General features: G+C 39.8%; 4 protein-coding genes across 7 annotated transcripts in view; all 4 read left to right on the top strand.

The window, feature by feature from the left end:
* Nucleotides 1–392: 392 nt before the first annotated feature.
* Nucleotides 393–27,837, top strand: part of LOC117555816 (protocadherin gamma-C5-like) — a 248,914-nt gene continuing 221,469 nt past the window's right edge. For 2 of the 4 annotated variants that reach the window (XM_034230832.1, XM_034230821.1), the window contains exon 1: nt 24,517–26,895. In XM_034230832.1, the coding sequence (XP_034086723.1) occupies nt 24,517–26,895 (2,379 nt within the window). Of the gene's footprint in view, nt 2,819–24,516; nt 26,896–27,837 lie in introns of those variants that run through there. The other 2 variants (XM_034230831.1, XM_034230820.1) reach the window with 2 other exon arrangements.
* On the top strand, nt 6,905–9,428 carry LOC117555845 (protocadherin gamma-A11-like). Its single transcript, XM_034230860.1, has one exon. The coding sequence runs from the start codon at nt 6,969–6,971 to the stop codon at nt 9,369–9,371; it is 2,403 nt and encodes an 800-aa protein (XP_034086751.1). The 5' UTR covers nt 6,905–6,968; the 3' UTR covers nt 9,372–9,428.
* LOC117555844 (protocadherin gamma-A11-like) lies at nt 13,039–21,362 on the top strand. The gene is made up of 2 exons (XM_034230859.1): nt 13,039–15,549; nt 20,668–21,362. Exons 1-2 carry the CDS (start codon nt 13,168–13,170, stop codon nt 20,686–20,688), a joined length of 2,403 nt encoding a protein of 800 aa, XP_034086750.1. The 5' UTR covers nt 13,039–13,167; the 3' UTR covers nt 20,689–21,362.
* LOC117555847 (protocadherin beta-15-like) lies at nt 18,257–19,703 on the top strand. The gene has a single exon (XM_034230862.1). It carries the CDS (start codon nt 18,285–18,287, stop codon nt 19,569–19,571), a length of 1,287 nt encoding a protein of 428 aa, XP_034086753.1. The 5' UTR covers nt 18,257–18,284; the 3' UTR covers nt 19,572–19,703.

Raw genomic sequence — 27,837 nt, 5'->3', positions numbered from 1 at the left:
TAAACATAAGTAAAAACAATAATTTCATGAATTGATATGCAAGACAAGATATTAATAGGAGAGGCATAGCCTGCATATGCCTAATGTAACAAGTGCTTGTTGACACTGCTTCCTTGTTAAACCTAAAGGATTACTGCGGTTGCACATATTTCTTGTGTTTCATAATATTTATCTATTTAATTAACAGATTATAAGAAGTTTAACGCAGGATATGCTCAATTTGAAACCTTCCATTTTGTACTTTTTTTAAATGAGTATTCTTGAAAACCTCAAGGTGGCGCTATATACCCGCTTTAAGATGTCTTCCTGCTTCCTTTGGTGTGGACGTTCATTATTGTTCTCCTATCTATAGGATAGTCAGTAGATGCTATTCGTGTTATGTGGATGAGCTGTCTTTGTTCGCTTTTTTTTTTAGCCTGTTAGTAATTCATTGTCGATGATGGATTCCAACATAATCTCGTTTCAAACGTGTGGCTTCTATTTCCTCCTTATTTTCCTGGATCCCGTGTATGGAGACATGAGCTACTCTTTTCCAGAGGAAATGAAACGAGGATCAGTTATTGGAAATATGGCCAAGGATCTCGGGCTGGAAAGGAGCGCGCTCTCTAACAGAAGAGCCCGCATTGACAGCGATGGGACTGATGAACGTTACTGTGACATAAACCTGAATAACGGAGAGTTGATTGTTGCCGACAGGATTGACCGAGAGGGGCTTTGTGGAGAAAAGGCTTCGTGCATCCTAAAACACGAGCTGGTGCTGGAGAATCCTCTCGAGCTCCATCGGATTAGTCTTCACATTCAAGATAAAAATGATAACTCGCCACAATTTAAGGAAGAATTTATAAATATTGAAATTCAGGAGTCGGCAGTCAAGGGAGCTCGTTTTGTGCTGGAAGATGCGCACGATGCGGATGTAGGACAGAATTCAGTTCAGCAGTACAGCCTCAAAAATAATGATAATTTCATTTTGTCTGTTGATGGAAACACAATAGAGCTTGTTCTTGAAAAGGAGCTTGATCGTGAAAATCAGCAAGAGATTAATTTGCTCCTCACAGCTTTAGATGGAGGCTCTCCTCAGAGATCAGGTACTGTAGTCATACACGTCACTGTGCTGGATGCTAATGATAACGCCCCAGTGTTTAGCCAGGCCGTCTATAAAGCCAGTTTGCCTGAAAACTCTCCTGTAGACACTGTAGTTGTCACAGTGAGCGCTACTGATGCAGACGAGGGAGTCAACGGAGATGTGACGTATGAATTTGGTCATGTGACTGAAGATTTCAAGAAGATATTTAGTATTGATAGAAAAGTTGGTGAGATACGAGTAATTGGTCCTGTTGATTATGAAACTACCAAATCATTTGAAATACGAGTTAAAGCAAAAGATGGGTTAGGGCTGTCATCTTATGCTAAGGTTATCATTTATATCACTGATGTGAATGATAACGCCCCTGTTATCAGTTTAAAATCCCTGACTAACCCCATACCTGAGAACTTGTCACCTGGTGCAGAGGTGGGCATCATTAACATGCAGGATAGAGACTCTGAGACTAACGGACAGGTCCGCTGCTCCATTCAGCAAAACGTCCCTTTTAAGTTGGTTCCTTCTATTAAAAACTATTATTCTCTGGTGACCACAGGACAACTGGACCGTGAACTAGTGTCTGATTACAACATAACAATCACTGCCACTGACGAGGGCTCTCGCCCTCTGTCCTCCTCTAAAACTGTTCAGTTATCTATAGCAGACATCAACGACAACCCACCTGTGTTTGAGGAGCAGTCCTACAGCGCATATGTGACTGAAAACAACAAACCTGGCTCCACTTTATGTTCCGTTACTGCTCGAGACCCCGACTGGAGACAAAACGGTACCGTGATTTATTCTCTGTTACCCGGTGAGGTGAACGGTGCCCCGGTGTCCTCCTATCTGTCTGTTAACGGAGACACAGGGGTGATCCACGCTGTGAGGACGTTTGATTATGAACAGTTCAGGAGTTTTAAAGTGCACGTGATGGCCAGAGACAACGGTTCTCCTCCGCTCAGCAGCAACGTGACCGTCAGTGTGTTCATATCGGATGTGAATGACAACTCTCCTCAGATACTGTACCCCGCCCCGGAGGGCAACTCCTTCATGACCGAGCTGGTCCCCAAAGCTGCACACGGAGGCTCTCTGGTGTCCAAAGTGATCGCGGTGGACGCGGACTCCGGACAGAACGCCTGGCTGTCCTATCATATAGTCAAATCCACTGATCCAGGACTTTTCACTATTGGTCTCCACAGCGGAGAGATCAGGACACAGCGGGACATTTCTGAGTCTGACAGCATGAAACAGAACCTTGTTGTGTCAGTGAAAGATAACGGACAGCCCTCTCTCTCTGCCACCTGCTCCATGTATTTACTTATCTCTGATAACTTGGCTGAGGTGCCAGAACTGAAGGATATTTCTTATGATGAGAAGAACTCCAAACTGACTTCTTATCTGATCATCGCGCTGGTGTCAGTGTCCACCTTTTTCCTCACCTTCATCATCATCATCCTGGGTGTGAGGTTTTGTCGCAGGAGAAAGCCCAGACTGTTGTTTGATGGAGCAGTCACCATCCCCAGCGCTCATCTCCCTCCTAATTACGCAGATGTTGACGGAACAGGAACTTTACGCAGCGCTTACAATTATGACGCCTACCTGACAACAGGTTCCAGAACCAGTGACTTTAATTTCGTGTCATCTTTCAATGACAACACACTGCCTGCTGACCAGACTCTGAGGAAAAGCCCTTCAGACTTTGCTGGAGTGTTTGGAGACTGTGATTCTTCTCCTGAGGTAGGAATTGTTGTGACTTAATGTTGACATCTATATTTGCAACATGGGATCAAGCTGCTCAGATATGTTTTTGCCGTTCTCTTTCTTTAAACGACTATTTTAGACAATGTAATGTCATGGGAATAAATGTAACTTCCTCTCCTGAGGTAGGGACTATACCCCTATAATGAAAGTTGTGTTCATCGTCCTGAAGTAGCTGGAATTGTCTTCCCTTTTTTTATCCAGATACATTTTCCCTTTGGAGTGTTAAGAGGTATAAATATATAGACCAACTTCTTTCAAATACTTAATTAAAATAATTTCTAACATGTTTTCCTTTCTAATATTCTATTCTTAATGAGTTGTACTTTGAACAGCAGGACATTTATGAACTCAAGGCATTGTTTTTAATTAATTGTGTATACGTCCATGCCATCCTATTTGTCATCATTTTCCTCAACGAGCAAGTTTTTCAGATTTCAAAATCTATTTGACTTCAAGCAGAGTACCATTTTAGTTTGTGTACAATTAAGATGTAACCTTGTGCTCATTAGTTGATGTTTTTGTTTAGTGTTCATTTATTACACTTGCTGATTTTCGTTTTACATCTTTTTACATATTAATAAATTCTTGACACTTGGAAAATGTTGGTTTAGTCATGGCAATTTTATGTTTTCAGTTGAAGTCAGCAGTCTTTTTCTTCTATTGCAGTATATTTTCTATTTTATTATTTACAGGATTGACCGATTTGCTAAATGTTTCTGCCAGAAACCTCCCTCAAAAAACCCGTATTATGTATTTATGTCTTAATCTTTTAATAAGCATTCTTGTGCCACTGATTTATGGTAATTTTCAAACTGAGCTTTGTTAAACTTAACCTATAATGTTTCTCCTTATAGAAGTTTGCTTGGATGGGATGTCATTTGTACATTGCCTCGTTCAAAAGTGTCTGCCACATGAATACATTTAAAGTTGTATATTGATCTTGCACTTACGGTCATAGTACACATCCTATATTGATATCTAACAGGCTGATTTACATACGTTAACAACTGAATCACTCACAACGTATTGAGAGTATAGAATGCATGCTTTGCATTTGAATCCAGTCCAAGCCGCTTGAGTTTGTTCTGCTGATTGCTCTCCCATCTCACTTTCTTGGGAGGAATATGTTTACAGTAAAAAAACAACAACAACATATAATTCAATTTGTGTTTTCACTGTGAGGATCCTGGCTTGGTTATGTGTTGACTATTTTAAATAGCTTATTAGATTATGAAGGAATTGACAGAACATCACTTTGTCCGTGAAGATACAGTCCGAGTTTCACACAGGTATAGACGGTCATGCTGTCCGATTAAGGGACTTTCTCTTCCAGGTTTTCTTAATAGTTTTTCTAGTGCATTAGATGGATAGATAGATAGATAGATAGATAGATAGATAGATAGATAGATAGATAGATAGATAGATAGATAGATAGATAGATAGATAGATAGATAGATAGATAGATAGATAGATAGATAGATAGATAGATAGATAGATAGATAGAGCTTTATTGTCTCCCTTAGGAGACATTTTTCTTGGGCATCGAGATAATAAAACATAAAACATTCAGGACAATCAGTCATAGATACAGAACAGAGATCACATATCACATGACAAAGAAACAAGCAAGAAACATACAGGTACAGTACTTTCCCTATTGCACATACATAAATCAAATATTGCACATATTGCACTTGCATTGGTCTTGTTAACTGCTGTGGGATTACCAAATGAAAAGCAATACGTCTTTACCAGTCTTTTTGTAATCTATATGCTGCCAGATCTGCTTGTTTTATTATCCTTTTTATATAGTCAGAGTTGGCTCTAATCCATCTGCTTTTTCCTTGTTGATACATGTTGACAAACTCAATAAAGTATCTCTATTCTTTGATGGTTACCCCCGCGTTTTAGAAGAGGATTAGGCCCATTTGAATCAGTATTTTACTGTGTGTGGTAGGGCTCTGCGATCACCCTAAAACAGCATATTCTCTATAGATCCACAGTGTTATACAAGTCCATAGTGTCACAGTGCAGGCAGTTTTTAAGGGTCATGGACTTTGTTCTTAAGAAATAAAAACACACACACAGCCTTTTTATCTGTGTAAGTGTGTGTGTGTGTGTGCGTGTGTGTGTGTGTGTGTGTGTGTGTGTGTGTGTGTGTGTGTGTGTGTATGTGTGTGTGTGTGTGTCTGTGTGTGTGTTCATGTGATTTTCTCTTTTGAATTTCCTCTGTTTTCAGGCCAATATGTTTAAATGTATGGGCTCATTTCTCTGTCCTTGGTGCTGAACAGCTGATGCACCTTTTTGTTTAGTTCTCTTCACACTTTCATCAACTTCACACCATTACTATGGTTTCTCTCTGTCTTTCACTATATGTCCCTTTCTGTCAAATGTTCCATCAGAATAAAGTCTGAGTTTCATGCAGGTAGTTTGGACAGGTATACAGAAGGAAATACTTTCTCTTTCAGGTTAGATAGTTTTTCTGGGACATGTATTTTAGTAAAGGATCTTCTGCCTGATGTTTTTAACTTGGATTTATTGTGTTTTAGTAATGTGTATTAACTGCAGGAGCCATGACACGTACAAAGTAATGCATTTTGAATATACACATTTGTTTTGTACTGGTTTGTATTATTATAAGATATGTGTTAGATCGCTATGGGTTGGTTGCTTTGGGTCACATGGTTATGGGCAGCACTCAGGGGAGTAATAATCCTGTTGACCTGCGTGAGGTGTGTGTCTGTGTGGCAGAGAGGGTGATACGGGGTCGTTGTACTTTTTGTTGACTGCAAGTTTAATGATTGCTTTGATTATCATAACAATGTCTATGTCTAAGGAAAATAAGTTGATCATCCCAGTTTTCATTATTATTCAACAGAGTTTTGATCTCAGCGTGTCATAGAGCAAACAGGCCCAGCCTCGGCCTCTCAGCCACTTTGTTTGTTTCCTGCTGTCGCTATAAACTGTTGTATATGCTATGCTGCCTGGCCTGGTTGTCTTTATTTAATTTTGGAGTTGGATTGTAGATACACATTCAGAAATTGCATAATTAATTTCTACTCTGATTAAAGGAGTTTTCCCTCTTTCCAGGAGAGGGGAAAAGATAGCTATTGTCTTTGTGTGTTCATATGACTGCTCTTTATGTCCTCTGTTTTCAAGTATGTTTGAGTGTCTCGGCTCATTCCTCTGTTCTTGGTGCTGAACTTCCCTTTTCCTTTCGGATGCTTTTTATTCAAGTTTCCCACACTTTCACTTTTTATTACAACACTATACTACTTTGGTTTCTCCCTGATTTCGAATATACCAAAAGGAAATAAGAAAGTAAAAATGAAGGTTAATGTTGTGATCAAACCACTGGGATACATTATGACTGGTTAAAGCTTTAAGTACAATATGTAAACTTATAAACATCTACATTTTGTATTTATAAACATGTAACAGATTGTCACATAAATAATCCTTTGAACATTTTACAGACAGCTACAGACTCAGGTGCTCGGTTTTCCAAACGTTCACAACCCTGCCAATGTGACAATAATGGTTATAATGCATATGTTCTTTATTAGGAAATGTAGTTTCACCTTTTTTTCAAAGCAAGGAAAACAAATAATTAATATAAACGTTTATTAAAAAAAATACTGGCTTCTCGGTTAGCATGACACCCTGTTTTAAGAAGAGTATAGACTGGATACTCACAAGAACTAAACATAAGTAAAAACAATAATTTCATGAATTGATATGCAAGACAAGATATTAATGAAAGGCATAGCCTGCATATGCCTAATGTAACAAGTGCTTGTTGACACTGTTTGGTTAAACCTAAAGGATTGCGGTTGCACATATTTCTTGTGTTTCATAATATTTATCTATTTAATTAACAGATTATAAGAAGTTTAACGCAGGATATGCTCAATTTGAAACCTTCCATTTTGTACTTTTTTTAAATGAGTATTCTTGAAAACCTCAAGGTGGCGCTATATACCCGCTTTAAGATGTCTTCCTGCTTCCTTTGGTGTGGACGTTCATTATTGTTCTGTCTATAGGACAGTCGGTAGTTGCTATTCGTGTTATGTGGATGAGCTGTCTTTGTTCGCTTTTTTTTTAGCCTGTTAGTAATTCATTGTCGATGATGGATTCCAACATAATCTCGTTTCAAACGTGTGGCTTCTATTTCCTCCTTATTTTCCTGGATCCCGTGTATGGAGACATGAGCTACTCTTTTCCAGAGGAAATGAAACGAGGATCGGTTATTGGAAATATGGCCAAGGATCTCGGACTGGAAAGGAGCGCGCTCTCTAACAGAAGAGCCCGCATTGACAGCGATGGGACTGATGAACGTTACTGTGACATAAACCTGAATAACGGGGAGTTGATTGTTGCCGACAGGATTGACCGAGAGGGGCTTTGTGGAGAAAAGGCTTCGTGCATCCTAAAATACGAGCTGGTGCTGGAGAATCCTCTCGAGCTCCATCGGATTAGTCTTCACATTCAAGATAAAAATGATAACTCGCCACAATTTAAGGAAGAATTTATAAATATTGAAATTCAGGAGTCGGCAGACAAGGGAGCTCGTTTTGTGCTGGAAGATGCGCACGATGCGGATGTAGGACAGAATTCAGTTCAGCAGTACAGCCTCAAAAATAATGATAATTTCATTTTGTCTGTTGATGGAAACTCAATAGAGCTTGTTCTTGAAAAGGAGCTTGATCGTGAAAATCAGCAAGAGATTAATTTGCTCCTCACAGCTTTAGATGGAGGCTCTCCTCAGAGATCAGGTACTGTAGTCATACACGTCACTGTGCTGGATGCTAATGATAACGCCCCAGTGTTTAGCCAGGCCGTCTATAAAGCCAGTCTGCCTGAAAACTCTCCCGTAGACACTGTAGTTGTCACAGTGAGCGCTACTGATGCAGACGAGGGAGTCAACGGAGATGTGACTTATGAATTTGGACATGTGACTGAAGATTTCAAGAAGATATTTAGTATTGATAGAAAAGTTGGTGAGATACGAGTAATTGGTCCTGTTGATTATGAAACTACCAAATCATTTGAAATACGAGTTAAAGCAAAAGATGGGTTAGGGCTGTCATCTTATGCTAAGGTTATCATTTATATCACTAATGTGAATGATAACGCCCCTGTTATCAGTTTAAAATCCCTGACTAACCCCATACCTGAGAACGTGTCACCTGGTGCAGAGGTGGGCATCATTAACGTGCAGGATAGAGACTCTGAGAATAACAGACAGGTCCGCTGCTCCATTCAGCAAAACGTCCCTTTTAAGTTGGTTCCTTCTATTAAAAACTATTATTCTCTGGTGACCACAGGACAACTGGACCGTGAACTAGTGTCTGATTACAACATAACAATCACTGCCACTGACGAGGGCTCTCCCCCTCTGTCCTCCTCTAAAACTGTTCAGTTATCTGTAGCAGACATCAACGACAACCCACCTGTGTTTGAGGAGCAGTCCTACAGCGCATATGTGACTGAAAACAACAAACCTGGCTCCACTTTATGTTCCGTTACTGCTCGAGACCCCGACTGGAGACAAAACGGTACCGTGATTTATTCTCTGTTACCCGGTGAGGTGAACGGTGCCCCGGTGTCCTCCTATCTGTCTGTTAACGGAGACACGGGGGTGATCCACGCTGTGAGGACGTTTGATTATGAACAGTTCAGGAGTTTTAACGTCCACGTGATGGCCAGAGACAACGGTTCTCCTCCGCTCAGCAGCAACGTGACCGTCAGTGTGTTCATATCGGATGTGAATGACAACTCTCCTCAGATACTGTACCCCGCTCCGGAGGGCAACTCCTTCATGACCGAGCTGGTCCCCAAAGCTGCACACGGAGGCTCTCTGGTGTCCAAAGTGATCGCGGTGGACGCGGACTCCGGACAGAACGCCTGGCTGTCCTATCATATAGTCAAATCCACTGATCCGGGACTTTTCACTATTGGTCTCCACAGCGGAGAGATCAGGACACAGCGGGACATTTCTGAGTCTGACAGCATGAAACAGAACCTTGTTGTGTCAGTGAAAGATAACGGACAGCCCTCTCTCTCTGCCACCTGCTCCATGTATTTACTTATCTCTGATAACTTGGCTGAGGTGCCAGAACTGAAGGACATTTCTTATGATGAGAAGAACTCCAAACTGACCTCTTATCTGATCATCGCGCTGGTGGCCGTGTCCACCTTTTTCCTCACCTTCATCATCATCATCCTGGGTGTGAGGTTTTGCCGCAGGAGAAAGCCCAGACTGTTGTTTGATGGAGCAGTCGCCATCCCCAGCGCTTATCTCCCTCCTAATTACGCAGATGTTGACGGAACAGGAACTTTACGCAGCGCTTACAATTATGACGCCTACCTGACAACAGGTTCCAGAACCAGTGACTTTAATTTCGTGTCATCTTACAATGACAACACACTGCCTGCTGACCAGACTCTGAGGAAAAGCCCTTCAGACTTTGCTGAAGTGTTTGGAGACTGTGATTCTTCTCCTGAGGTAGGAATTGTTGTGACTTAATGTTGACATCTATATTTGCAACATGGGATCAAGCTGCTCAGATATGTTTTTGCCGTTCTCTTTCTTTAAACAACTATTTTAGACAATGTAAAGTTGTGGGAATAAATGTAACTTCCTCCCCTGAGGTAGGGACTATAACCCTATAATGAAAGTTGTGTTCATCGTCCTGAAGTAGCTGGAATTGTCTTCCCTTCTTTTATCCAGATACATTTTCCCTTTGGAGTGTTAAGAGGTATAAATACGTAGACCAACTTCTTTCAATTACTTAATTAAAACAATTTATAACATGTTTTCCTTTCTAACATTATATTCTTAATGAGTTTTACTTTGAACAGCAGGACATTTATGAACTCAAGGCATTGTTTTTAATTAATTGTGTATACGTCCAATGCCATCCTATTTGTCATCATTTTCGTCAACAAAGTTTTTCAGATTTCAAAATCGATTTGACTTCAAGCAGAGTACCATTTTAGTTTGTGTACAATTAAGATGTAACCTTGTGCTCATTAGTTCAAGTTTTTGTTTAGTGTTCATTTATTACAGTTGCTGATTTTGGTTTTACATTTATTAAATATTAATAGATTCTTGACACTTGGAAAATGTTGGTTTAGTCATGGCAATTTTATGTTTTCAGTTGAAGTCAGCAGTCTTTTTCTTCTATTGCAGTATATTTTCTATTTTATTATTTACAGGATTGACCGATTTGCTAAATGTTTCTGCCAGAAACCTCTCTCAAAAAAAAACCGTATTATTTATTTATGTCTTAATCTTTTAATATGCATTCTTGTGCCACTGATTAATGGTAATTTTCAAACTGAGCTTTGTTAAACTTAACCTATAAGGTTTCTCCTTCTAGAAGTTTGCTTGGATGGGATGTCATTTGTACATTGCCTCGTTCAAAAGTGTCTGCCACATGAATACATTTAAAGTTGTATATTGATCTTGCACTTAAGGTCATAGTACACATCCTATTGATATCTAACAGGCTGATTTACATACGTTAACAACGGAATCACTCACAACGTATTGACATGATTGTCTATTTGTGGTTCTTCAGTTGGAGAGTATTACCTAGAATGCGTGCTTTGCATTTGAATCCAGTCCAAGCCGCTTGAGTTTGTTCTGCTGATTGCTCTCTCATCTCACTTTCTTGGGAGGAATATGTTTACAGTAAACAAAAACAAACAAACATATCATTCAGTTTGTGTTTTCACTGTGAGGATCCTGGCTTGGTTATGTGTTGTAGACTATTTAAAATAGTTGATTAGATTATGAAGGAATTGACAGAACATCACTTTGTCCGTGAAGATACAGTCCGAGTTTCACACCGGTTGTAGGCAGGTCATGCTGTCCGATTAAGGGACTTTCTCTTCCAGGTTGTCTTAATAGTTTTTCTAGTGCATTAGTCTTGTTAACTGCTGTACTGCCTGATTGTTTTCTGTGGGATTACCAAATTAAAAGCAATACATCTATACCAATATTTTTGTTTCTAGGCTATATGCTGCCAGATCTGCTTGTTTTATTATCGTTTTTTTTATATAGTCAGAGTTGGCTCTAATCCATCTGCTTTTTCCTTGTTGATACATGTTGACAAACTCAATAAAGTATCTCTATTCTTTGATGATTACCCCCGTTTTAGAAGAGGATTAGGCCCAATTGAATCAGTATTTTACTGTGTGTGGTAGGGCTCTGCGATCACCCTAAAACAGCATATTCTCTATAGATCCACAGTGTTATACAAGTCCATAGTGTCACAGTGCAGGCAGTTTTTAAGGGTCATGGACTTTGTTCTTAAGAAACAAAAACACACACACAGCCTTTTTATCTGTGTGTGTGTGTGTGTGTGTGTGTGTGTGTGTGTGTGTGTTCATGTGATTTTCTCTTTTGAATTTCCTATGTTTTCAGGCCAATATGTTTAAATGTCTGGGCTCATTTCTCTGTCCTTGGTGCTGAACAGCTGATGCACCTTTTTGTTTAGTTCTCTTCACACTTTCATCAACTTCACACCATTACTATGGTTTCTCTCTGTCTTTCACTATATGTCCCTTTCTGTCAAATGTTCCATCAGAATAAAGTCTGAGTTTCATGCAGGTAGTTTGGACAGGTATACAGAAGGAAATACTTTCTCTTTCAGGTTAGATAGTTTTTCTGGGACATGTATTTTAGTAAAGTTTCTTCTGCCTGATGTTTTTAACTTGGATTTATTGTGTTTTAGTAATGTGTATTAACTGCAGGAGCCATGACACGTACAAAGTCATGCATTTTGAATATACACATTTGTTTTGTACTGGTTTGTATTATTATAAGATATGTGTTAGATCGCTATGGGTTGGTTGCTTTGGGTCACATGGTTATGGGCAGCACTCAGGGGAGTAATCATCCTGTTGACTTGCGTGAGGTGTGTATCTGTGTGGCAGAGAGGGTGACACGGGGTCGTTGTACTTTTTGTGCAAGTTTAATGATTGCTTTGATTATCATAACAATGTCTATGTCTAAGGAAAATAAGTTGATCATCCCAGTTTTCATTATTATTCAACAGAGTTTTGATCTCAGCGTGTCAAAGAGCAAACAGGCCCAGCCTCGGCCTCTCAGCCACTTTGTTTGTTTCCTGCTGTCGCTATAAACTGTTGTATATGCTATGCTGCCTGGCCTGATTGTCTTTATTTAATTTTGGAGTTGGATTGTAGATACACATTCAGAAATTGCATAATTAATTTCTACTCTGATTAAAGGAGTTTTCCCTCTTTCCAGGAGAGGGGAAAAGATAGCTATTGTCTTTGTGTGTTCATATGACTGCTCTTTATGTCCTCTGTTTTCAAGTATGTTTGAGTGTCTCGGCTCATTCCTCTGTTCTCGGTGCTGAACTTCCCTTTTCCTTTCGGATGCTTTTTATTCAAGTTTCCCACACTTTCACTTTTTATTACAACACTATACTACTTTGGTTTCTCCCTGATTTCGAATATACCAAAAGGAAATAAGAAAGTAAAAATGAAGGTTAATGTTGTGATCAAACCACTGGGATACATTATGACTGGTTAAAGCTGTAAGTACAATATGTAAACTTATAAACATCTACATTTTGTATTTATAAACATGTAACAGATTGTCACATAAATAATCCTTTGAACATTTTACAGACAGCTACAGACTCAGGTGCTCGGTTTTCCAAACGTTCACAACCCTGCAAATGTGACAATAATGGTTATAATGAATATGTTCTTTATTAGGAAATGTAGTTTCACCTTTTTTTCAAAACAAGGAAAACAAATAATTAATATAAACGTTTATTAAAAAAAATACTGGCTTCTCGGTTAGCATGACACCCTGTCTTAAGAAGAGTATAGACTGGATACTCACAAGAACTAAACATAAGTAAAAACAATAATTTCATGAATTGATATGCAAGACAAGATATTAATGAAAGGCATAGCCTGCATATGCCTAATGTAACAAGTGCTTGTTGACACTGCTTCCTTGTTAAACCTAAAGGATTACTGCGGTTGCACATATTTATTGTGTTTCATAATATTTATCTATTTAATTAACAGATTATAAGAAGTTTAACGCAGGATATGCTCAATTTGAAACCTTCCATTTTGTACTTTTTTTAAATGAGTATTCTTGAAAACCTCAAGGTGGCGCTATATACCCGCTTTAAGATGTCTTCCTGCTTCCTTTGGTGTGGACGTTCATTATTGTTCTCCTATCTATAGGACAGTCAGTAGTTGCTATTCGTGTTATGTGGATGAGCTGTCTTTGTTCGCTTTTTTTTTAGCCTGTTAGTAATTAATTGTCGATGATGGATTCCAACATAATCTCGTTTCAAACGTGTGGCTTCTTTTTCCTCCTTATTTTCCTGGATCCCGTGTATGGAGACATGAGCTACTCTTTTCCAGAGGAAATGAAACGAGGGTCGGTTATTGGAAATATGGCCAAGGATCTCGGGCTGGAAAGGAGCGCGCTCTCTAACAGAAGAGCCCGCATTGGCAGCGATGGGACTGATGAACGTTACTGTGACATAAACCTGAATAACGGAGAGTTGATTGTTGCCGACAGGATTGACCGAGAGGGGCTTTGTGGAGAAAAGGCTTCGTGCATCCTAAAATACGAGCTGGTGCTGGAGAATCCTCTCGAGCTCCATCGGATTAGTCTTCACATTCAAGATAAAAATGATAATTCGCCACAATTTAAGGAAGAATTTATAAATATTGAAATTCATGAGTCGGCAGACAAGGGAGCTCGTTTTGTGCTGGAAGATGCGCACGATGCGGATGTTGGACAGAATTCAGTTCAGCAGTACAGCCTAAAAAATAATGATAATTTCATTTTGTCTGTTGATGGAAACACAATAGAGCTTGTTCTTGAAAAGGAGCTTGATCGTGAAAATCAGCAAGAGATTAATTTGCTCCTCACAGCTTTAGATGGAGGCTCTCCTCAGAGATCAGGTACTGTAGTCATACACGTCACTGTGCTGGATGCTAATGATAACGCCCCAGTGTTTAGCCAGGCCGTCTATAAAGCCAGTCTGCCTGAAAACTCTCCTGTAGACACTGTAGTTGTCACAGTGAGCGCTACTGATGCAGACGAGGGAGTCAACGGAGATGTGACGTATGAATTTGGACATGTGACTGAAGATTTCAAGAAGATATTTAGTATTGATAGAAAAGTTGGTGAGATACGAGTAATTGGTCCTGTTGATTATGAAACTACCAAATCATTTGAAATACGAGTTAAAGCAAAAGATGGGCTCGGGCTGTCATCTTATGCCAAGGTTATCATTGATATCACTGATGTGAATGATAACGCCCCTGTTATCAGTTTAACATCCCTGACTAACCCCATACCTGAGAACGTGTCACCTGGTGCAGAGGTGGGCATCATTAACGTGCAGGATAGAGACTCTGAGAATAACAGACAGGTCCGCTGCTCCATTCAGCAAAACGTCCCTTTTAAATTGGTTCCTTCTATTAAAAACTATTATTCTCTGGTGACCACAGGACAACTGGACCGTGAACTAGTGTCTGATTACAACATAACAATCACTGCCACTGACGAGGGCTCTCCCCCTCTGTCCTCCTCTAAAACTGTTCAGTTATCTGTAGCAGACATCAACGACAACCCACCTGTGTTTGAGGAGCAGTCATACAGCGCATATGTGACTGAAAACAACAAACCTGGCTCCACTTTATGTTCCGTTACTGCACGAGACCCCGACTGGAGACAAAACGGTACCGTGATTTATTCTCTGTTACCCGGTGAGGTGAACGGTGCCCCGTTGTCCTCCTATCTGTCTGTTAACGGAGACACGGGGGTGATCCATGCTGTGAGGACGTTTGATTATGAACAGTTCAGGAGTTTTAAAGTGCACTTGATGGCCAGAGACAACGGTTCTCCTCCGCTCAGCAGCAACGTGACCGTCAGTGTGTTCATATCTGATGTGAATGACAACTCTCCTCAGATACTGTACCCCGCCCCGGAGGGCAACTCCTTCATGACCGAGCTGGTCCCCAAAGCTGCACACGGAGGCTCTCTGGTGTCCAAAGTGATCGCGGTGGACGCGGACTCCGGACAGAACGCCTGGCTGTCCTATCATATAGTCAAATCCACTGATCCGGGACTTTTCACTATTGGTCTCCACAGCGGAGAGATCAGGACACAGCGGGACATTTCTGAGTCTGACAGCATGAAACAGAACCTTGTTGTGTCAGTGAAAGATAACGGACAGCCCTCTCTCTCTGCCACCTGCTCCATGTATTTACTTATCTCTGATAACTTGGCTGAGGTGCCAGAACTGAAGGACATTTCTTATGATGAGAAGAACTCCAAACTGACTTCTTATCTGATCATCGCGCTGGTGTCCGTGTCCACCTTTTTTCTCACCTTCATCATCATCATCCTGGGTGTGAGGTTTTGTCGCAGGAGAAAGCCCAGACTGTTGTTTGATGGAGCAGTCGCCATCCCCAGCGCTTATCTCCCTCCTAATTACACAGATGTTGACGGAACAGGAACTTTACGCAGCGCTTACAATTATGACGCCTACCTGACAACAGGTTCCAGAACCAGTGACTTTAAGTTCGTGTCATCTGACAATGACAACACACTGCCTGCTGACCAGACTCTGAGGAAAAGCCCTTCAGACTTTGCTGAAGTGTTTGGAGACTGTGATTCTTCTCCTGAGGTAGGGACACAACCCATATCTTAAAATGTGTGTTCATCCTCCTGAAGTAGCTCTTTCCTGCTTTGTTCAGATTAATTTCTCCTTTGTAGTGTTTAGAGGTATATAAATACACGCACAGCAACTTTTGTCAAATGTTTTATGAATAAATAAATACATTCAAACACAGTTTCCTTTAAACATGTTATTCTTAGTGAATTGCACATTAATAGCTGGATAAACTCAAGGATTTGTTTTAATGCTTCTTCAGTTGTGTTGCATTATTGTCATTGTGTGTTTGTATCCCTTGTTTCAGTCCATGTGCCTTCTGTGTTAAGCAGCTATTGCAAAGGTTTGTGTTTTATAAAATTATGTTTCCTGAACAAGCTTGTTGTTCAGATTTTGAAATATTTTATTTCAACCGGTTCCTTTTTTTTCGTACAGTAAATAACTAACCTTAGGTTTATTAGATCAGAGTTTTGCTCGTTGTTAATTTACGTCACTTGATCATTTTTGTTTTCAATCAAATTACGTAAATGAATCGATTCTTGAAACATATAAATTAGTTATACGAGAGTGAACTTGTCATGGAAATGTTTAGTTTTTATTCAAAGTCATCAGAGTTTTCATATTGTCAAAAGTATTTTTTCTAAATCTTTCAGATTGTCTGTAATGTTGTCATTTACTGTGGCTGATAGTTATTGGAGATGTCTTGTTATCTTTTGGTCAGCATAAATTAAGTTGATTGCTGATGTTGAGCTGGGACATTGGGCTATTCTTTTTGAGTTATTGGATTGGAAGTCATTTGCACATTGCTTTGGTAAAATGTGTCTGCCACATAAATACATTTACACGTTGATCTTACTCTTGAGGCCAGAGTATAAATCTTATAATATTATCCAGCAGATGTTTTATTATATACATTAACAGCGGAACAACTGGCAACTTACTGACTTGCTGATGCTACTAATTCTCGTTATTTAGAATGAGAGCATAACCAGTAGGCTATGTGTGTTTTGCATTTGAGTCCAGTCCACACCACTTCAGATTATTCTGCTGATTGCTTTATCTTCTAACTACTGTTGTTGTGAGAAAAACATGTTGACACTAAAAACAAAAAACAATACATATTATTGAGTCTGTCTTTTCACTGTGAGAATCCTGGCTTGGTTGTGTTTTGTAGACCTATTATGATAGATTTTCAGATTCTAACTTGACAGAACATCACTTGTTCATCAATATGCACTCCCAGTTGCACACAGGTAGTTTGGGCAGGTCATGCTGACAGAGTAAGGGACTTTCTTTACTTGTTCTAGTCTATTAGTATTTGCAACATGCTTTCCTGCCTGATTTTTTTCTGTGGGTTTACGGGGTTAAAAGTGATGAGCCTTAATTTGTTTCCTGGTGGTGCTGCCCAGTCTTGTTGTTTTTCATATTGTCGTCAGAGCTGGATCTAATGCATCTATTGTTATCTTGTTGATAAACATTGACAAACTGTATGATTTATCTCTAATCATTGATGGTATTAAGGAGGGTATCCAGCCTCTTTGTACAAAAGGGCAGAGACTGGATCAATGCATATTTTACTGTTTATGGTGTGGTCAAGCTTTGGGATCATCTTGAATCATACTTTCTGTACATCTGCAGTGTTTTACACGTCTATAGTACACTTGGTACAGGATGATTTTAAGGGTTGTGGTATTTTTTGTTGAACAGGACACTGCTCTTTATGTCCTCTGTTTTCGGACAGAAATGTTTGACTGTGTGATAATTGTCCTTGGTGCTGAACAGCTGATAGGGGCTTTTTGTTTAGTTTCTCCAACTTAAAACTAAACATACTTTGATCTCTCCCTGCAGTCATTTAAATAAACCAAGCAATTTAGGAAATCCAAATGAAGTTAATGTTATCAAAACATTAACAGAGCCTAATGACTGGGTTAAGATGAAGGAAACAATATATAACTATAACAAAATGTGAATTGTTAAATCTTTAAAGGTGGAGTCTCATTGTTCCAAATAAATAATTTCCTTTAAAATATAAAAAGCTACTTCCCCGTTTAACCCAACTGAAGATCCACGTGCGCTGTATTCCACATGTTTACAACCCTTCAGATGTGCTTATCTTGACTATAGTCATTTCTGCAAATGTAGTTTTACTACTTTGAAAAGCAGGGGGAAAACATCCTTATTTGCAGCATTACTAACAAGTCAATAAAAGTATGTTGATGTATTTTTATTTCATTTATATAGTTGGCTGCACAGGATACTATCAGATGATATAAACAGTAAATAATAGAACAAGTCTAAACAACAGTATATATGGACTGTATCATCAGAGTTACAAAACACACAATTTAAAACAAATCAGACATACGTTTATATGCAAGAAATAAGTAGAATATTCAAAGCCAACATTGTGTACTGGGACACTCGTTGACTTTATAAGTTTCCTGGTTTAATGGATAAATGATGTTTCGAATATTTGTTTTACATTATCATAGTTGTATCCAGAAGAGAACCGCAGGATGTGGTCAATTTAAAACCTTTTTTGTAAGTGTTGTCGTCAAAATTAACTCACGGTGGCGCTATATGCCTGCTTTAAGATGATTGGATTCCTTTTCCTTCTGTGTGGACGTTCATTATTCTGCTCTTGTGCCTACATAGAGACAGTCACCCTGGATTTGCTGTTCCTTGTGTTAGGCTATGTAGTTGAGCTGTCTTTATTCTCTCTTTTCTTCAATCTGTGGAATTTATAGTCGATGATGGATTCCAACGTAATCTCGTTTCAAACGTGCGGTTTCTTCGTAGTGGTTTATTTCATGCATGCTGCGTATGGAGACTTGAGCTACTCTTTTCCAGAGGAAATGAAACGAGGATCAGTTATTGGAAATATGGCCAAGGATCTCGGGCTGGAAAGGAGCGCGCTCTCTAACAGAAGAGCCCGAATTGACAGCGATGGGACTGATGAACGTTACTGTGACATAAACCTGAATAACGGAGAGTTGATTGTTGCCGACAGGATTGACCGAGAGGGGCTTTGTGGAGAAAAGGCTTCGTGCATCCTAAAACACGAGCTGGTGCTGGAGAATCCCCTCGAGCTCCATCGGATTAGTCTTCACATTCAGGATATTAATGATAACTCGCCACAATTTAAGGAAGAACTTATAAATATAGAAATGCACGAATTGGCAGGTAAGGGAGCTCGTTTTGTGCTCGAGGAGGCGCACGATGCGGATGTAGGACAAAATTCAGTTCAGCAGTACAGCCTCAAAAATAATGATAATTTCATTTTGGCTGTTGATGGAAACTCAATAGAGCTTGTTCTTGAAAAGGAGCTTGATCGTGAAAATCAGCAAGAGATCAATTTGCTCCTCACAGCTTTAGATGGAGGCTCTCCTCAGAGATCAGCTACTGTAGTCATACACGTCACTGTGCTGGATGCTAATGATAACGCCCCAGTGTTTAGCCAGGCCGTCTATAAAGCCAGTTTGCCTGAAAACTCTCCTGTAGACACTTTAGTTGTCACAGTGAGTGCTACTGATGCAGACGAGGGAGTCAACGGAGATGTGACGTATGAATTTGGACACGTGACTGAAGATTTCAAGAAGATATTTAGTATTGATAGAAAAGTTGGTGTGATACGAGTAATTGGTCCTGTTGATTATGAAACTATCAAATCATTTGAAATACGAGTTAAAGCAAAAGATGGTTTAGGGCTGTCATCTTATACCAAGGTTATCATTTATATCACTGATGTGAATGATAACGCCCCTGTTATCAGTTTAAAATCCCTGACTAACCCCATAACTGAGAACGTGTCACCTGGTGCAGAGGTGGGCATCATTAACGTGCAGGATAGAGACTCTGAGAATAACAGACAGGTCCGCTGCTCCATTCAGCAAAACGTCCCTTTTAAGTTGGTTCCTTCTATTAAAAACTATTATTCTCTGGTGACCACAGGACAACTGGACCGTGAACTAGTGTCTGATTACAACATAACAATCACTGCCACTGACGAGGGCTCTCCCCCCTCTGTCCTCCTCTAAAACTGTTCAGTTATCTGTAGCAGACATCAACGACAACCCACCTGTGTTTGAGGAGCAGTCATACAGCGCACATGTGACTGAAAACAACAAACCTGGCTCCACTTTATGTTCCGTTACTGCTCGAGACCCCGACTGGAGACAAAACGGTACCGTGATTTATTCTCTGTTACCCGGTGAGGTGAACGGTGCCCCGGTTTCCTCCTATCTGTCTGTTAACGGAGACACGGGGGTGATCCACGCTGTCAGGTCGTTTGATTATGAACAGTTCAGGAGTTTTAAAGTGCACGTGATGGCCAGAGACAACGTCTCTCCTCCGCTCAGCAGCAACGTGACCGTCAGTGTGTTCATATCGGATGTGAATGACAACTCTCCTCAGATACTGTACCCCGCCCCGGAGGGCAACTCCTTCATGACCGAGCTGGTCCCCAAAGCTGCACACGGAGGCTCTCTGGTGTCCAAAGTGGTCGCGGTGGACGCGGACTCCGGACAGAACGCCTGGCTGTCCTATCATATAGTCAAATCCACAGATCCGGGACTTTTCACTATTGGTCTCCACAGCGGAGAGATCAGGACACAGCGGGACATTTCTGAGTCTGACAGCATGAAACAGAACCTTATTGTGTCAGTGAAAGATAACGGACAGCCCTCTCTCTCTGCCACCTGCTCCATGTATTTACTTATCTCTGATAACTTGGCTGAGGTGCCAGAGCTGAAGGACATTTCTTACGATGAGAAGAACTCCAAACTGACCTCTTATCTGATCATCGCGCTGGTGGCCGTGTCCACCTTTTTCCTCACCTTCATCATCATCATCCTGGGTGTGAGGTTTTGCCGCAGGAGAAAGCCCAGACTGTTGTTTGATGGAGCAGTCGCCATCCCCAGCGCTTATCTCCCTCCTAATTACGCAGATGTTGACGGAACAGGAACTTTACGCAGCGCTTACAATTATGACGCCTACCTGACAACAGGTTCCAGAACCAGTGACTTTAATTTCGTGTCATCTTACAATGACAACACACTGCCTGCTGACCAGACTCTGAGGAAAAGCCCTTCAGACTTTGCTGAAGTGTTTGGAGACTGTGATTCTTCTCCTGAGGTAGGAATTGTTGTGACTTAATGTTGACATCTATATTTGCAACATGGGATCAAGCTGCTCAGATATGTTTTTGCCGTTCTCTTTCTTTAAACAACTATTTTAGACAATGTAAAGTCGTGGGAATAAATGTAACTTCCTCCCCTGAGGTAGGGACTATAACCCTATAATGAAAGTTGTGTTCATCGTCCTGAAGTAGCTGGAATTGTCTTCCCTTCTTTTATCCAGATACATTTTCCCTTTGGAGTGTTAAGAGGTATAAATACGTAGACCAACTTCTTTCAATTACTTAATTAAAACAATTTCTAACATGTTTTCCTTTCTAATATTCTATTCTTAATGAGTTGCACTTTGAACAGCAGGACATTTATTAACTCAAGGCATTGTTTTTAATTAATTGTGTATACGTCCAATGCCATCCTATTTGTCATCATTTTCGTCAACAAAGTTTTTCAGATTTCAAAATCGATTTGACTTCAAGCAGAGTACCATTTTAGTTTGTGTACAATTAAGATGTAACCTTGTGCTCATTAGTTCAAGTTTTTGTTTAGTGTTCATTTATTACAGTTGCTGATTTTGGTTTTACATTTATTAAATATTAATAGATTCTTGACACTTGGAAAATGTTGGTTTAGTCATGGCAATTTTATGTTTTCAGTTGAAGTCAGCAGTCTTTTTCTTCTATTGCAGTATATTTTCTATTTTATTATTTACAGGATTGACCGATTTGCTAAATGTTTCTGCCAGAAACCTCTCTAAAAAAAAAAAACGTATTATTTATTTATGTCTTAATCTTTTAATATGCATTCTTGTGCCACTGATTAATGGTAATTTTCAAACTGAGCTTTGTTAAACTTAACCTATAAGGTTTCTCCTTCTAGAAGTTTGCTTGGATGGGATGTCATTTGTACATTGCCTCGTTCAAAAGTGTCTGCCACATGAATACATTTAAAGTTGTATATTGATCTTGCACTTAAGGTCATAGTACACATCCTATTGATATCTAACAGGCTGATTTACATACGTTAACAACGGAATCACTCACAACGTATTGACATGATTGTCTATTTGTGGTTCTTCAGTTGGAGAGTATTACCTAGAATGCGTGCTTTGCATTTGAATCCAGTCCAAGCCGCTTGAGTTTGTTCTGCTGATTGCTCTCTCATCTCACTTTCTTGGGAGGAATATGTTTACAGTAAACAAAAACAAACAAACATATCATTCAGTTTGTGTTTTCACTGTGAGGATTCTGGCTTGGTTATGTGTTGTAGACTATTTAAAATAGTTTATTAGATTATGAAGGAATTGACAGAACATCACTTTGTCCGTGAAGATACAGTCCGAGTTTCACACCGGTTGTAGGCAGGTCATGCTGTCCGATTAAGGGACTTTCTCTTCCAGGTTGTCTTAATAGTTTTTCTAGTGCATTGGTCTTGTTAACTGCTGTACTGCCTGATTGTTTTCTGTGGGATTACCAAATTAAAAGCAATACATCTATACCAATATTTTTGTTTCTAGGCTATATGCTGCCAGATCTGCTTGTTTTATTATCGTTTTTTTTATATAGTCAGAGTTGGCTCTAATCCATCTGCTTTTTCCTTGTTGATACATGTTGACAAACTCAATAAAGTATCTCTATTCTTTGATGATTACCCCCGTTTTAGAAGAGGAGTAGTTCCATTTGAATCAGTATTTTACTGTGTGTGGTAGGGCTCTGCGATCACCCTAAAACAGCATATTCTCTATAGATCCACAGTGTTATACAAGTCCATAGTGTCACAGTGCAGGCAGTTTTTAAGGGTCAAGGACTTTGTTCTTAAGAAACAAAAACACACACACAGCCTTTTTATCTGTGTGTGTGTGTGTGTGTGTGTGTGTGTGTGTGTGTGTGTGTGTGTGTGTGTGTGTGTGTGTTCATGTGATTTTCTCTTTTGAATTTCCTATGTTTTCAGGCCAATATGTTTAAATGTATGGGCTCATTTCTCTGTCCTTGGTGCTGAACAGCTGATGCACCTTTTTGTTTAGTTCTCTTCACACTTTCATCAACTTCACACCATTACTATGGTTTCTCTCTGTCTTTCACTATATGTCCCTTTCTGTCAAATGTTCCATCAGAATAAAGTCTGAGTTTCATGCAGGTAGTTTGGACAGGTATACAGAAGGAAATACTTTCAATTTCAGGTTAGATAGTTTTTCTGGGACATGTATTTTAGTAAAGGCTCTTCTGCCTGATGTTTTTAACTTGGATTTATTGTGTTTTAGTAATGTGTATTAACTGCAGGAGCCATGACACGTACAAAGTCATGCATTTTGAATATACACATTTGTTTTGTACTGGTTTGTATTATTATAAGATATGTGTTAGATCGCTATGGGTTGGTTGGTTTGAGTCACATGGTTATGGGCAGCACTCAGGGGAGTAATCATCCTGTTGACTTGCGTGAGGTGTGTGTCTGTGTGGCAGAGAGGGTGACACGGGGTCGTTGTACTTTTTGTGCAAGTTTAATGATTGCTTTGATTATCATAACAATATCTATGTCTAAGGAAAATAAGTTGATCATCCCAGTTTTCATTATTATTCAACAGAGTTTTGATCTCAGCGTGTCAAAGAGCAAACAGGCCCAGCCTCGGCCTCTCAGCCACTTTGTTTGTTTCCTGCTGTCGCTATAAACTGTTGTATACAACAGTTTATATGCTGCCTGGCCTGGTTGACTTTATTTAATTTTGGAGTTGGATTGTAGATACACATTCAGAAATTGCATAATTAATTTCTACTCTGATTAAAGGAGTTTTCCCTCTTTCCAGGAGAGGGGAAAAGATAGCTATTGTCTTTGTGTGTTCATATGACTGCTCTTTATGTCCTCTGTTTTCAAGTATGTTTGAGTGTCTCGGCTCATTCCTCTGTTCTCGATGCTGAACATCCCTTTTCCTTTCGGATGCTTTTTATTCAAGTTTCCCACACTTTCACTTTTTATTACAACACTATACTACTTTGGTTTCTCCCTGATTTCGAATACACCAAAAGGAAATAAGAAAGTGAAAATGAAGGTTAATGTTGTGATCAAACCACAGGGATACATTATGACTGGTTAAAGCTGTAGGTACAATATATGTAAACTTATAAACATCTACATTTTGTATTTATAAACATGTAACAGATTGTCACATAAATAATCCTTTGAACATTTTACAGACAGCTACAGACTCAGGTGCTCGGTTTTCCAAACGTTCACAACCCTGCAAATGTGACAATAATGGTTATAATGAATATGTTCTTTATTAGGAAATGTAGTTTCACCTTTTTTTCAAAGCAAGGAAAACAAATAATTAATATAAACGTTTATTAAAAAAAATACTGGCTTCTCGGTTAGCATGACACCCTGTCTTAAGAAGAGTATAGACTGGATACTCACAATAACTAAACATACAAGTAAAAACAATAATTTCATGAATTGATATGCAAGACAAGATATTAATGAAAGGCATAGCCTGCATATGCCTAATGTAACAAGTGCTTGTTGACACTGTTTGGTTAAACCTAAAGGATTGCGGTTGCACATATTTCTTGTGCTTCATAATATGTGTGTATTTAATAAACAGATTATAAGAAGTTTAACGCAGGATATGCTCAATTTGAAACCTTCCATTTTGTACTTTTTTAAAATGAGTATTCTTGAAAACCTCAAGGTGGCGCTATATACCCGCTTTAAGATGTCTTCCTGCTTCCTTTGGTGTGGACGTTCATTATTGTTCTCCTATCTATAGGATAGTCAGTAGATGCTATTCGTGTTATGTGGATGAGCTGTCTTTGTTCGCTTTTTTTTTTAGCCTGTTAGTAATTCATTGTTGATGATGGATTCCAACATAATCTCGTTTCAAACGTGTGGCTTCTATTTCCTCCTTATTTTCCTGGATCCCGTGTATGGAGACATGAGCTACTCTTTTCCAGAGGAAATGAAACGAGGGTCAGTTATTGGAAATATGGCGAAGGATCTCGGGCTGGAAAGGAGCGCGCTCTCTAACAGAAGAGCCCGCATTGACAGCGATGGGACTGATGAACGTTACTGTGACATAAACCTGAATAACGGAGAGTTGATTGTTGCCGACAGGATTGACCGAGAGGGGCTTTGTGGAGAAAAGGCTTCGTGCATCCTAAAATACGAGCTGGTGCTGGAGAATCCCCTCGAGCTCCATCGGATTAGTCTTCACATTCAGGATATTAATGATAACTCGCCACAATTTAAGGAAGAATTTATAAATATTGAAATTCGTGAGTCGGCAGTCAAGGGAGCTCGTTTTGTGCTGGAAGATGCGCACGATGCGGATGTAGGACAGAATTCAGTTCAGCAGTACAGCCTCAAAAATAATGATAATTTCATTTTGTCTGTTGATGGAAACTCAATAGAGCTTGTTCTTGAAAAGGAGCTTGATCGTGAAAATCAGCAAGAGATTAATTTGCTCCTCACAGCTTTAGATGGAGGCTCTCCTCAGAGATCAGGTACTGTAGTCATACACGTCACTGTGCTGGATGCTAATGATAACGCCCCAGTGTTTAGCCAGGCCGTCTATAAAGCCAGTCTGCCTGAAAACTCTCCTGTAGACACTGTAGTTGTCACAGTGAGCGCTACTGATGCAGACGAGGGAGTCAACGGAGATGTGACATATGAATTTGGACATGTTACTGAAGATTTCAAGAAAATATTTAGTATTGATAGAAAAGTTGGTGAGATACGAGTAATTGGTCCTGTTGATTATGAAATTACCAAATCATTTGAAATACGAGTTAAAGCAAAAGATGGGTTAGGGCTGTCATCTTATGCTAAGGTTATCATTTATATCACTGATGTGAATGATAACGCCCCTGTTATCAGTTTAAAATCCCTGACTAACCTCATACCTGAAAACTTGTCACCTGGTGCAGAGGTGGGCATCATTAACGTGCAGGATAGAGACTCTGAGAATAACAGACAGGTCCGCTGCTCCATTCAGCAAAACGTCCCTTTTAAGTTGGTTCCTTCTATTAAAAACTATTATTCTCTGGTGACCACAGGACAACTGGACCGTGAACTAGTGTCTGATTACAACATTACAATCACTGCCACTGACGAGGGCTCTCCCCCTCTGTCCTCCTCTAAAACTGTTCAGCTATCTGTAGCAGACATCAACGACAACCCACCTGTGTTTGAGGAGCAGTCCTACAGCGCATATGTGACTGAAAACAACAAACCTGGCTCCACTTTATGTTCCGTTACTGCTCGAGACCCCGACTGGAGACAAAACGGTACCGTGATTTATTCTCTGTTACCCGGTGAGGTGAACGGTGCCCCGGTGTCCTCCTATCTGTCTGTTAACGGAGACACGGGGGTGATCCACGCTGTGAGGACGTTTGATTATGAACAGTTCAGGAGTTTTAAAGTGCACGTGATGGCCAGAGACAACGGTTCTCCTCCGCTCAGCAGCAACGTGACCGTCAGTGTGTTCATATCGGATGTGAATGACAACTCTCCTCAGATACTGTACCCCGCCCCGGAGGGCAACTCCTTCATGACCGAGCTGGTCCCCAAAGCTGCACACGGAGGCTCTCTGGTGTCCAAAGTGATCGCGGTGGACGCGGACTCCGGACAGAACGCCTGGCTGTCCTATCATATAGTCAAATCCACTGATCCGGGACTTTTCACTATTGGTCTCCACAGCGGAGAGATCAGGACACAGCGGGACATTTCTGAGTCTGACAGCATGAAACAGAACCTTGTTGTGTCAGTGAAAGATAACGGACAGCCCTCTCTCTCTGCCACCTGCTCCATGAATTTACTTATCTCTGATAACTTGGCTGAGGTGCCAGAACTGAAGGATATTTCTTATGATGAGAAGAACTCCAAACTGACCTCTTATCTGATCATCGCGCTGGTGTCCGTGTCCACCTTTTTCCTCACCTTCATCATCATCATCCTGGGTGTGAGGTTTTGTCGCAGGAGAAAGCCCAGACTGTTGTTTGATGGAGCAGTCGCCATCCCCAGCGCTTATCTCCCTCCTAATTACGCAGATGTTGACGGAACAGGAACTTTACGCAGCGCTTACAATTATGACGCCTACCTGACAACAGGTTCCAGAACCAGTGACTTTAAGTTTGTGTCATCTGACAATGACAACACACTGCCTGCTGACCAGACTCTGAGGAAAAGCCCTTCAGACTTTGCTGAAGTGTTTGGAGATTGTGATTCTTCTCCTGAGGTAGGGACACAACCCATATCTTTAAATGTGTGTTCATCCTCCTGAAGTAGCTCTTCCCTGCTTTGTTCGGATTAATTTCTCCTTTGTAGTGTTTAGAGGTATAAATACACGCACAGCAACTTTTGTCAAATCTTGTATCAATAAATAAATAGCCATACATTCAAACACAGTTTCCTTTAAATGTTTTATTCTTAGTGAATTGCACATTAAATAGCTGGATAAACTCAAGGATTTGTTTTTATACTTCATCAGTTGTGTTGCATTATTGTCATTGTGTGTTTATATCCCTTGTTTCAGTCCATGTGCCTTCTGTGTTAAGCAGTTATTGCAAAGGTTTGTGTTTTATAAAATTATGTTTCCTCAACAAGCTTGTTGTTCAGATTTTTGAAATCTTTTATTTCAACCGGTTCCTTTTTTTTCATACAGTAAATAACTAACCTTAGGTTTATTAGATCAGAGTTTTGCTCGTTGTTAATTTACGTCACTTGATCATTTTTGTTTTCAATCAAGTTACGTAAATGAATCGATTCTTGAAACATATAAATTAGTTATACGAGAGTGAACTTGTCATGGAAATGTTTTGTTTTTATTCAAAGTCATCCGAGTTTTCATATTATCAAAAGTTTTCATTTCTAAATCTTTCAGATTGTCTGTAATGTTGTCATTTACTGTGGCTGATAGTTATTGGAGATGTCTTGTTATCTTTTGGTCAGCATAAATTAAGTTGATTGCTGATGTTGAGCTGGGACATTGGGCTATTCTTTTTGAGTTATTGGATTGGAAGTCATTTGCACATTGCTTTGGTAAAATGTGTCTGCCACATAAATACATTTACACGTTGATCTTACTCTTGAGGCCAGAGTATAAATCTTATAATATTATCCAGCAGATGTTTTTATATATACATTAACAGCGGAACGACTGACAATTTATTGATATGCT

This window comes from Gymnodraco acuticeps, unplaced genomic scaffold (assembly GCF_902827175.1).
Source record: "Gymnodraco acuticeps unplaced genomic scaffold, fGymAcu1.1, whole genome shotgun sequence".
In the NCBI taxonomy this organism is placed as follows: Eukaryota; Metazoa; Chordata; class Actinopteri; order Perciformes; family Bathydraconidae; genus Gymnodraco; species Gymnodraco acuticeps.
Note: the sequence above shows the minus strand (reverse complement) of the source record. Positions and strands in the feature narration are given on the sequence as shown.

Coding starts and splice junctions, on each gene's coding strand:
- LOC117555845 (XM_034230860.1), top strand. CDS start 6,969: ATGATGGATTCCAACATAATCTCGTTTCAAACGTGTGGCTTCTATTTC.
- LOC117555844 (XM_034230859.1), top strand. CDS start 13,168: ATGATGGATTCCAACATAATCTCGTTTCAAACGTGTGGCTTCTTTTTC. Junction 15,550..20,667: donor ACTGTGATTCTTCTCCTGAG/GTAGGGACACAA, acceptor TCTTCTCCTGAG/GTAGGAATTGTTGTGACTTA.
- LOC117555847 (XM_034230862.1), top strand. CDS start 18,285: ATGATGGATTCCAACGTAATCTCGTTTCAAACGTGCGGTTTCTTCGTA.